Source organism: Cupressus sempervirens, chromosome 2 (genome assembly GCF_028749045.1).
Source record: "Cupressus sempervirens isolate cs-2001-9-10 chromosome 2, ASM2874904v1, whole genome shotgun sequence".
Classification (NCBI taxonomy): Eukaryota; Viridiplantae; Streptophyta; class Pinopsida; order Cupressales; family Cupressaceae; genus Cupressus; species Cupressus sempervirens.
The window spans coordinates 482,177,610-482,189,860 of NC_143119.1; the positions used below are offsets into that span (position 1 = coordinate 482,177,610).

Here is a 12,251-nt window from a genome sequence, read left to right on the forward strand (position 1 = left end):
CGAATGCGAGGCTCAATGGTCCCACTCGTAGAAGTAGTGGCATCCGTAGGTGGAGTAGGGGATAATGGGGAGCGAAAACTAGAAGATCCTTGTTGGGCTCCGGGTACTTTTGCTATTTCTTCTTGTTGCTTCTTTATCAATTCTCTTTTCTCCATTTTTTCCTCTAGAAGAGCTTGCATGTCTCGCACAACATCGTGGGGTACATATTTGCATTTTTTAGCATCACGTCTAAGTATATGTGCTAGGCGATACTTCAATCTATTTATTCCTCTGCCATTATACACTACACCGCAATGCCAACATGTAACAACTCCCTTTTTGTGCCCTGGGATGGCATGTTTCCAAGCCCTATCCCTTGCTATTGCACTTGGGTCTACATTAGGGTTAAATGGAGGCCTAGTTCCACTTCCCTCACACTGAGACATAATGTCAAAATTCAATGTGTTTGCTACTAGCCTGCTGCAATATGAATGTAAATAAAATTAGAAGTAAAAAATAGTAGATAGTAGTATACTAGTAGTAGAGAGTAGAGACCAAACAAATTTAAACAAAATGAGAAGTAAAAATACTAAAAAATATGAATGTAAAAGTTTAAAACATAGTATAAAACAAGTTAAACAACACAAAGAAATGCAACTTGTGGCTTACCTCTTCAAATTTGCAGAAACAATGGAAATGCAAGTTTGTAAAAACCTCCTCGAAATGCTCCCTTAAGCTCCTTTCAATGCTTTAATGCAAGTTACAAAGATGCACAAACCATTAGCAATCAATACGGGAGAGCCAATCGGTTTGCTGATTTCTCTCTCAAACCCCCAATATTCTTCTCTAACTCTTTCCTCTCTCTTGTGAGCACAAGCAAATGGTGAAATGACCTTTTTAGGTCAATAACATGTTATAAGAACCAAAAAAGTCCACATTAAGCAAAACATTTTTTATTTTTTTCACTTTTTCCTACTTGGCCGCTCGTGAGAGTCCATGCCTCGGGACTTGGCGAGTCTGGCGAGTCCATGGACTCGGCGAGTACGAGTGGACTCTGCTAGGACTCGGCTGAATCTGAGTTAGGAAACCATGACTCTACCTTTGGTTTGCAGAGTCTTGGTTTGACTTGGTGAGTCCCATTACACTGGTATGTACATCAATTCAATTTCATATTGTTATTCTGATCATACTTTATTGGTCCATATTGTGCTAGTGCTTGAGCTTCTTGATCTTGGGTGATTTTTCCCTAAGACAAATTCTTACATGGTATCAGAGCTGAGGGAGTTTCTCTTCACATAGCCATTAGAGACCATTTTTGCTTCACCTCTAGGAGGGCCATGATTCAGATCCGGAGTATCTGTAGCTATTGGGAGCCTCTAGAGCCAAAGCTGACCTCACCATTGCATCTGGAGCGTCGGTTCGGTGAAGTTTGACTATAATTTTTCCTACCCTAGGCTATAGTCAAATTTGAGGCAAATTTGTTTTTTGCAAATCGGCACCCGAAGGCCCGATTTGCGAATTTGGTATGATCATTTCAGATCTATATTTTATATTTGCATCTCTGCAATTTCTTTGCTCTTTTTTTGGATTTGGATTTTATTTCCGAAATTCTACAAAAAAATTGGCCTTTTAGGCTAGTAGGAGAGATTTTTTTTGCAGGATAAGATTGGAGCTTGCTGTTGCAAATCAAATATTGTCATCATATTTAGAAGGTCAAAAAACCCCCAAATCGACTTTTGTTTCATCAAAATCGGACATCTGAGGTGAAATCTAGAGTCAATTGATTTTTGGAGGTTTGACGGTGGCAATTTAGAAAAAATAATTGCAGAGGTGATTTTTAAACAGCGATATCTCCCTCATACGGACTCCTTTGTCCGAGCAATCTTTTTTGTTTTGAGGTAGAATTTCGTGATCTACACATTGGTGTAGGATGTTTGAGGTCTCTGTTCCTGAATTTTTTTGCAAATTGCAAATCTTGATTTTTGCAACTTCAAAGGCTTAGTTCTTTCTCATCTGGACACATATTCAGGTTCCATTTTTTTTGAAAGTGCATAATTTTTTGTCTACTTTCCAGATCTGTAATCAGATTACAGGCTTGTGTGGATAAAAATACCACTTTCAGAAATAAGTCATTTTTTTGCATTGTATTGCTTTGATTAAACTTTTTCCAGATCTGCAATCATATTACAGGCTTGTGTGGATAAAAATACCACTTTCAGAAATAAGTCATTTTTTTGCATTGTATTAATTTGATTAGACTTCAAAATTGTTGTACATCTAAGCTACATTGCTAAGTACTAGATTTGAACTCCAAAAGAAGGTTGTAAACAACAAAATCAGAAGACCACTTTTGTCCATTTTGACCAGTGGTTGTAAATGCACTACATATAAAGTGCCAAAAGCATCATTTTTGAGGGGGTTCTTTGATTGAGTGAATAGGGGGTGTGTGTCTTGTGTTTTTGTGTCTCTCTTTCTCTCTTGTGCTCTTTTAATTTTTTGCATCATGGGTTCATCTAAAACTCCATTTTAACTTCACACAATTATACTACATGGAAAGATATTGTATAGAGTAGACTAATGGAAAAAGGTTTAAATCTATATGTTGATGGTACAATTGTAAAACCCACTCATCCGCGTAGGAAGAGTGGCCAATCATCGCACAAAAGAGATTACCAATTCACGAGGGAAGCAGAGAAGAAGCGAGTATCGAGAAAAGGAATAGGAGTTACAAGTTTGGGCATCCATTTTGGAGACAATCAAATGGAAGGAACAGGCATCTAAGAAATCACTGGGATAGTAGATCCAGTGTACACCAGTCATGGGTTTAGACAAAGACATGACAGAGCAATTGGATAGAAGCAGGCAATCGATAATTGTCCAGTATGACAACTGAGCTAGACATATAGACCAAAATGAGAATACCAAGTCAACATCAAGAGACTACGGCCCTCAAGAATATCACCGTCAATGGAGAGAAGGGATTTTGAATATCGTCACCACCCATTACAATAGCCAAAGCGGACATACACAATAGAGTTTCGAATTAGAAGCCATTATCTCCATCCAAATTCATGAGGAAAGAAGTAAACCATCTTCTGGCAGAAGGGCATCCTAGTTAGCAATAGGAAATTGTACCTACGGTCAATATAAGGAGGTTGTAGGATGAGGCACTTAGGATTATTGGCAAATGCACCAGTGGGAAAATCGAATAACTCATCCACGAAAATGACATCTCCACAATCTTAAGTCAAGGTATTCATAAATTCAGATAGCCAATTATAATATAACAATTACCAAGTGGTGACTATTAATCCATAGTCTAGACCAGTCACAGAATACAAACTGAACCTAAAGCTCAATAGAACCGGAGAGCATTAGTTCACCTCCTTGCCACCATCACCCAAGAGCTTGGGAAACTTCAACTTAACCATTGTGAATACTAACAGAGAACTAAGGACCCTCGAGGGATTTTAAGTGATAAAATATCAAAGAAACAAAATCGGGATTGAGTATTCCAAAAGGTCAGTATACTGAAGAAATTAATCATATGCATATGAAAAGATGGATATACCTAATAAGTTATCCATAAGGCCTAGAATGAGGGAAACCTCTTCTAGGAAGGATGGGTAGATCGATACCGATTACCCATAAGGCCTTGACAAGTGGAGTTATAGTGAGAAGATGGTGCTTAGCGGAGAGCTGTTCTAAACATTTAGAACCCTAGGAAGCCCTCCCCTAGGAACTAAGCTCTTGATCACAACCTCTTCTCAAGTAGGGAATCCAGTAGGAGTTAGGATCTTATATTTTTGTAGTTTGAATTTTAGGAATTAAATCTAACCTTATCAAATTATATCTATTTTATATTGGAATACTAACACATGTTGCAGATTCAACAATGAGAAATTGGGAGACACAACCAAACAGAACAAGAGACATTTCACCTGTATCAGAGCATCGATCTTGCCATCCTGACAACAACGTTTTATGCAAACCTATGAGAGAAGAACTAGGAAAACTACCATGAATCAAATGGCCAATGAATTAAGGCCTTTCATGGAAAAAACCAATCAAACTCTCATAAGTCAAAATCAATGATTAGACCAATCCAACCAGGGCCTTCTAAAAGCCCTGCAAAATATGGGGAATTGCATTAAAAAGCTTAGGAGTAATTCTTCCCACAGAAGAGATATAAGTTCAAATGAACCAGATATCAATGAGTCATTTGTTGGGTGGATATTTTGCAACTGCCAGTTTTTGGTAAAAATCCAGTCACAAAATAGGATGACTGACCACAACGTGTGAGACAGTCTCTTCTACCTTTAAGGGAAGGCTCCCCCTTCTCACCATTCCTTGGATCAACTCAAGGTAAGTAAGAAGTCAAGAGATTTTGTAAAAAGGGAGTTACTAATATCCTTTCTTCTTATCTTTCAAGAAAGAATCTACTTACTCATGGAGCGAGTAATGGGTTGAGTGAATCTCTAACTACACTTCTATCTAAAGCTGGAGACGGTGATACCAATAAACTAACACTAACTGAAAGGCTAGCTGAAAGTGTACTGCTTTGGCTCTAAGTTCGGTCTTACTTCTCTATGACAAAAAAAGTTTTACAATTAGGGCACAAAGACTATTAAAAGTAAAAATAAATTAACTATTTTGCAAATTAAGAAAGAAATATAAGCTACAGACAAAGCTTCTAGCTATATATTTCCACAATTGCTCCTAGTCAAAGCTTCGGTTCCAATTGCTTCTTAACTCTTTTATATTCAATTATCAACAACCCAAGATAACATGAATAAAAGATAATGTATGCGAATTAGAAACACAACGTCCAATTCACACAAGTAACAATCTCACTCAATTAAAGTTGAGTCTAAATTGCTCCTTTGTATTCATTTTTTCTTTCAAAATAGTGCTACACAAACAAAGTTCTGCTGGCACAATTTCTCCATAGCTCTCTTGCATACAATAAAAGATAAAGATGATTTTTACAATGTGGGGGCACTCTTTTATATAGGCACATGAGTTTAGAAAAAGATGGAGGAAAAAGTGGGAGCAACTCAACCAACTTTGACCTAGTCTAACTAAAAGAGAAATTATAGGGTTACATGCAACTACACATGAAACTTGCATTACATCTTTTCATGCACATGTAATGTCATCTTTTCATATAATGCATCCTCTTAGACTTGCAAACAAAAACAAAAACAAAAACAACAATCTTAAAGATTGTTTCTCAGTGCCTTGAACTTGACGATGACATAAAGCATTGTAGGAAGATCAACAATCTGCATTGTCTTTGATATAGCTTCAATCCTGACTACATCTACATATGCTGATTGTACAAGCTTGGAATTTTTTGCCAGAGAATCTAACAAGTGCTTTATTGAGGATTTATACAAGACAAACTTGTTCATTGTGTGTGAACCAAAGTCTTTAGAATCCACATCAACATTGATCTTGATTGTATATTTTGAACTTAGCCTTTCAACTGAAATGAGATTACCATGTTCATCAAGAACTTGGCATCCCATTTGTTCCAAATCACAAGGGACACTTGTTTCCACTGCTTGACAATCTCCAAGGGCTGCCTACAACTTTGTAATCAGCTTCCTGATGTTTCTTCTTTGTAGCCAATAAGTCCTTGAAATCTGAAGAACATTTCACATGACAAAAGAATGTCACATGAGACCAAGGCATCTAGATCAAATCTTGCCATTTCATCCCAATCATTGAGGACTTCCTTCAAATCATTTGCTTCTCAAGTCAAAGAAGAGATCAAGTTTCACTCCATTTCATTCATCTCTCTGACACGCCTAAGAACTGCAAATGCCTCTGTGATGGCTCAAACTCCTTCAGAGATGATTTCTCCTATCCAAGACTTGGCAGCTTCAATCAGCTTCCTTTCTTTGGATGTCTAAGACATAACAACAACACTTTGAGAAGATTGTTACCGAATGACCTCATTCAGGCGAGAAACCTCATGTTTGAGTTGATTTTTCTTCTCCCATAGTTAATGATTTCTTTTTGATACATTGGCTAATGCATCTTGAGCATCTTGTAAACAACTTAGGCGTGACTGTTTCCCGATTTCAATCTTAGTGAACTTGTAATCAGAACGAGTAAGTTCTTCAATAGGTTTGTCCTCCAAGGGCTCAACAACTTCTACAAATTTGATTTTATTTGAATCAACCAAAATCCTTGAAACAATCTTATTCTGCTCAACCATGCAGGCAAGCTGAAACTTTCATCCGTAGAAGCACGTACAGTGGAGAGTATTTACATTGGTCTAGATTGTATCTTTGTCATGACTGAGCAAGATTCAGTCTGCACAGTTGAAGGCATAGGAGCATGATGAGAAGACTTCGTTATGAAAAGATCAAAACCCATCAAAGATGTATCAAATTAGTATTTAATATGAATTATTTTCCTATATCCTCTTTTACCCTATAGGGTGGTAGGATCATGCCTAGATACCACTTTTAATGTCCCCTCTACTTGGGTTAGCTTGGGGCAAAATAAATGTTAGAATTTAGAATATATCAAGTCTAATTATAACAGTCTACCCTCTATCTTAACCATAAAGAAGCTGAAATGGCAACATGCCAGTAGCTTTTTTTGGTGTAATTTTGGCTGCCTAGGAAGCATCAAACAATGCCTTGTGTTAGGACCTATGATTATCATCCACCAACTTGCGAATGATAGTAACCAAATTCTTGTTACTTGATTCAGTGTGACCATTTCCTTGCGGATAATAGTCAAATGCACGAGATAGGGTAATTTGATATTGAAAACAAAACAATGTGATCTTTGATGAGAACATGAGAATTTTGTATGTCACTATCTTGTTGGTAACTCTGAAGCGAGAAATCATGTTCTCCTTAAAGAATGAACACACCACTAATGATGTCGCATTCTTCACGAGAATCACTTCCACCCACATGGTGAAATGGGTCATGGGTTCCACTTGTGTTAACTTACAAAATGTGGATACACATATGCATAAGTTATCCACCAAAAGTCACCTTTAAGATGTATTTATTCACTTTTCTAATGTTATTTTTTAAGCTTGGTGGTATAAGAATGATTTGGTGATTCATCCTCTCTTGATAATCCATTATATGATTTTTATTTTCCTATGCAGTCGATTTTGAATTATGTTATATTTTCTATCTGTGGGTATTTAGAGAGGCTTTTTTAATGAAGTTCTCTTCTATGTAGAGAATTTACCTATTTCATTATATATATGCATGTATAGGAGAATTAATAAATCCTTGAAAGATTGCTTCTGGGACTCATGGGCATGCTTATGTTCATCTTCTACTCACCTTAGGGTACGTGTGCTTCATTTTTCGCTAGTCTTACCATTGAAATTGAAAAACGTTTTAAGTTTTATGAGTCATAATGTCTTGTAAGTAGGTAACCATATTATATGCATTGTGAAAAAAACTGGATCAATTGGTTCAAATGGAATTTTATATGTTGCATTTACAGGAACAAACATTTCAAGAGCGTGTTGTTGGGTTGTCATTGGCAGTTGGGGGCATGCTATTTTATTCTCTCCTTATTAGCACAATGACAGCAGGTTTTGGGGTAAGAATTTTGTAAACATAGAATCTGTACTTAATTTGATATTTGAAGTAATCTTCTTATTGAATGTTATAGATTGTTGCTTAAATAATCATGTTTGCAGAGTTACATGAGTCGACTCAAGGAAGGAGCACATTTTGAAATAATGGAGACTAAACATATTGTCATTTGTGGAGTAAATAGTCATCTTACAACAGTACTTAAGCAAGTAAACAAATCTCAAGAATTTTCAAATAAGTCTGGTATTAATCAATTAAGGTAAGTATAGTATAGGATTAATTCGTATACATTGTAAATGGAAAATACTTGTGTAAAAAATTGCAACTTTCAATTGTTGGGTGACAAACACAAATGACATGCATTGCAGAAGGCAAAGAGTTTTGATTTTATCAGAGCAAGTAAAGAAGGATGTTGAAAAGCTTGTAGGACATGTAATCAAAGACTGTCGAAATATTGATGTTATCACACGGAGGTGAGATGCCTATCATATGCAATTATATATTTTTAGAGTATTGGTCATTTTTTGTCTCTTGATACACAATATTTTAATATTACAAACTTTCTATTTATTAAGGAGGATAAGCTGAACTAAAATACTATTCCTCCGTACGGCCTTGTGTAGACCCTTTGTACTTTTAGTATCCCTGCCAATGTTATTTTTGTAAGAGACACAATAAACATGGAATCCAAATAGCTAAGCTACTTACACCATTTAAAAAAAAGACAGATGCAGGTTTGACTTTTCTCCCATTGAATTTTCACTTTTCTTTTATGGGCTTGTTTTTAGCACCACGTAGTAAGTTTTTGGACATCAATATTAAAGCTTCAGTTCCTTAAATGTCTTGAAATATTTTTGAATTAGATTTTAGCTCTGGGGATGTGAGCAAGATTTATGAAAATAGTAGAGGCAGTTCAATATGCCATGATATTAACTATTCATGTTCAAAACCACAATAGACACAGATAGAAAGGCTCACAGACATATAATAGAAACATGAAATTATTTCGTTATATAATTATATAGAAATTATCCAGTTGATAGACAATATGGTCAGGGAGAATGCTAAAGAGGTTTTTCCCCACGAATGCCATAAGTTAACATTATTATAAAGGTGAGGCATGTTGGCAATGTTGGTTGCACAATCAATCATGAACACCTTTTACATAACCACTTGATTCTAATAATAAAAGTTAGAAATTTGTAAATCACCATTCATTCTATTCTAAATATCATGATATACATTTATTAATAAAGATATCATGTACCTTGCATGAGAGATTTTTAGATAACTTTCATTCGCCAGAAAACTGTCTTAATTCTAGGACTTGACAATTTTCTGGAAACTAATATGCTGTAACAGAAGAACTCTAACAGCAGAATCACGTCATCAGAAATGGCAGTATAATATGCAGTACTCAATAGACTGGTGTGACTCAGAAAAGAGGTGGCAAACTCTGGAGATAATATGACTTATTAAAGCACATATTAATAATAATCAGATATCCCTGAGAAGAATAACATTGATCTGTATAAACTCACTAATGCCCAGAAACAAAACAATGATTTGATAATAAGGCAGCGATTCTATTGTATTAAGGGTAATCGTTTGTTATGGAGCAGTTACACATAATAAACATTAGTTACAAGCAGCAACTTGTTTTGAAATAATAATACAAAGAATTGGCACCACTGCCCAAAGAGACATATGCATAGGAGACATGTATTTTCATTTCCAAGATGAGGGTTATAAGTATACCTAAGGCATTGAATGGGAGAGGGGGAAGGGAATCATAAGAAAGGTAGAAGAACAGCCATTCCTCAGAAAACATTATATTTATAAAACTTCACGTTTTCTATAAAACATGTCCATGGATGTAATTGTTACCTAACTTTTCACCCCCGGCTGAATATAGGTAGAGCCGTAGTGATGCCAATCAAAGGTGCAGTTTTGTATTTTGCCAAGTACAAGAGCTTTGATTTCATGAAAAACAATAAGCTGAAACATTAATTTTGATGAAGAGAAAACATCACCTAAAACTGATCTTTTTCATGCTTTTCTGAAAATGTAATACTTTATTGATCAATATGTTCAAATGTTTCACACAAGCTGTGAAACTAGCTAAAGAGCGAATCAGAGCTTGAATTTCAAAGCATGAACATGTGTGAAAAGAAGAACAAGGTATAAGAATCATGGGGGCTAGTCATTGCTTGCTTGAGTAACTAGTGATGTTGTTCCTCTCTTTGACGATATATGCCCTTGTTCCCCACTGTTCCTGCATCTTTGCTTCCTCACTGCCTTGTATCCTGGAGAGAATGAAAACAAGAATGGAGTTAGATCCAGTGGATCCAAGCAATACCTAGCCTATCTCATCATTATACCGCACACATGCATCCACATTTCCAAACACAAATCCTGATCGTCTCTCTAACTAGTTTGTCTTATGCAGTAACATATATCTCAGCTTGTTAAAAAGAGACAAAAATACATTTTGAAATGATCAGGTACTGAAAATCAATCAGCAAGCAAGCATCTATATGTTGCACCTTTATAATGAAGTATTCAGTGGAGTTGGATAAACAATATACATGGATAACATTGAATGAAATCAATAGAGACAACCGGATCAGCATGCAATAATACAAGTGCAAGGGCATATAACATGGTTAAGGTTACAATACTATGTTGCTAAAAGATACAAAAGTACTTGAGGGTCAGAATCAAGTTTTATATCATGAAAAGAGCACAAAGACAAGTGCATCAACACACACACACACACACACACACACACACACACACACATATGTTTCCAAAGGTCATGTTCATATTTGTAAAGTATCAATGCTAGATGGAAAGAACATCATGATCATGCAAATCTGAAATAACAAAGGCATTGAAATCTGATAACAAATTGAAATATAGGGAAAATGCAACAGCCAAATTCAATTGAAGGCATCTGCAATTTATCAGATTGTTTATGACCATTCACAAGTAGCAAAGCAAATTAAAAATGTTAAGTATGGAGTGTGCTACAAAAACTCTAACAATGCTGATGCAAATAACTCTTTTGTGTCATTAAATGTATCTACATCTCAAGAACATCAGTGGAGCAATAATGTCATCTTGTAAGGAGCAGTGATTGTTAAATGAAGTATGTATTATAACTGCTACAAGATAACAGCAATAGACCATGAGAAGACAGATAAAAACAGAGAGCAAACGCTATGTGAAATAACCAAGAAATCGTGAAAAAGGTACATGAGCTGCTATGAATCAAAAGATATGTTAAGTGCTGCTACATGAAGATATTATTGTTCAAAATTTCAAAGGACAAGAGAATGTGGTCATGAATGAGCAACAATTTTAAACTCAAAGGAATGCATGAAGATATCAAGGTTTGTCAACAGGTACAACATATTATTTCTAAATTGAGCCATCAGGAAGGAAGTACCAAAATATTTTCAAATGTTAGTATCAGTTTGATACCTGTGATGCAACTGTTATGTCGATGAAAATGAGCAAGAAATATGCCACCAGTGAAGCAATAGTAAGGATGATGCCCAGATTTTCATGCATCTATGATTGTAAAATCAGAAAAATGTTTTCATAAATGCACATAGCCATGAAAAGTTTTTTATCTTTTCATTTTCAGAACTATAAAAAGCAGGTTCGTGCATCCAGAAGCTCCAAATCTGAGCAACAGGTTTTAGAAAAGTAAAAAACTCTCATGACGTTGGATGTAGTTTTCAGATTTTGAAGATGGTTTATTTTCTCATGGAAATGGGTACTTCTGTTTGCAAAGAGAAATTCAGATTTGCTAAAAGGATGCTTCAATATCACAGAATGGTTTATTTCTAACCAAATCATAGCAAGGAAGCAACATCAGAAGTGAAACATAGTCAAATACAGAGAAATGATACATATTGGTTTCAAAATCAAGACATTGTATGCATAGAGGATATGGGGTTTTGCAATACCATGAAACTTTAATGAAATAAATGGAGACTGTTTGCCGTACTGGTAAAGAAATCAACACAAACAGACAATGGAACAGAATAGCAGAATTATATTCGCATATGCCAGACATACACTATGCTTCATAATATTAGTAATAGTAGATGATTGATTTACAATGATCCCAGACGGGATATAAATACTACTGCTGAACTTTCCCGAAGGAGTCTGTCGGCCACAACATTACATCCGTTACAAACTATTTACCCATTGGCTACAAAATACAAAACACCGACGACAGTCAATCCGTCGGCTATAGAAACACCGCCAAAACCATCCAGTCGGCTGACACCATCCCCCCCAAAAAGAAAAGTCATCTTCGGACGACAATTACAAAATATCTAAAACAAATTAACAAACAAAATACATTAACAGAGTGACTACAACAAAAAATCTGCTTCTGTCACATCACTTCCACATTCATCCCGTTACATCTGTAGCCTCTGCTAACACAATACTGTCTCCTTAAGCTGACTTGGATAGCCACCCACGCTACTTTCTCTCTTTCCAACTCTTGGGTACCCCGAGCCAAGTGTTGCTGCACTGCCTCCAGCTAGACGATCAGCTCCTCCCTAGCTCTCTACGCATCCACCAAGACAACCTCACAGCCAACACCTACTCCAAGTGCCTCTAGTACACAACACTATGCCTGCAGCAGCTCCAGGTCTTCAT

General features: G+C 36.0%; 1 protein-coding gene across 6 annotated transcripts in view; it reads left to right on the forward strand.

Moving 5' to 3' along the window:
• LOC149573126 (putative ion channel POLLUX-like 2) overlaps positions 1-12,251 on the forward strand; it is a 412,830-nt gene that overhangs the window by 136,515 nt on the left and 264,064 nt on the right. For all 6 annotated transcript variants that reach the window (XR_016360040.1, XR_016360041.1, XR_016360038.1 and 3 more), the window contains 4 exons: positions 7,235-7,310; positions 7,471-7,569; positions 7,670-7,824; positions 7,934-8,038. Coding sequence is in view for 2 of the 6 variants with exons in the window: in XM_089814304.1 (XP_089670430.1) it covers positions 7,235-7,310; positions 7,471-7,569; positions 7,670-7,824; positions 7,934-8,038 (435 nt within the window). In the remaining 4 variants the exon portion in view is untranslated. The remainder of the gene's footprint in view (positions 1-7,234; positions 7,311-7,470; positions 7,570-7,669; positions 7,825-7,933; positions 8,039-12,251) is intronic.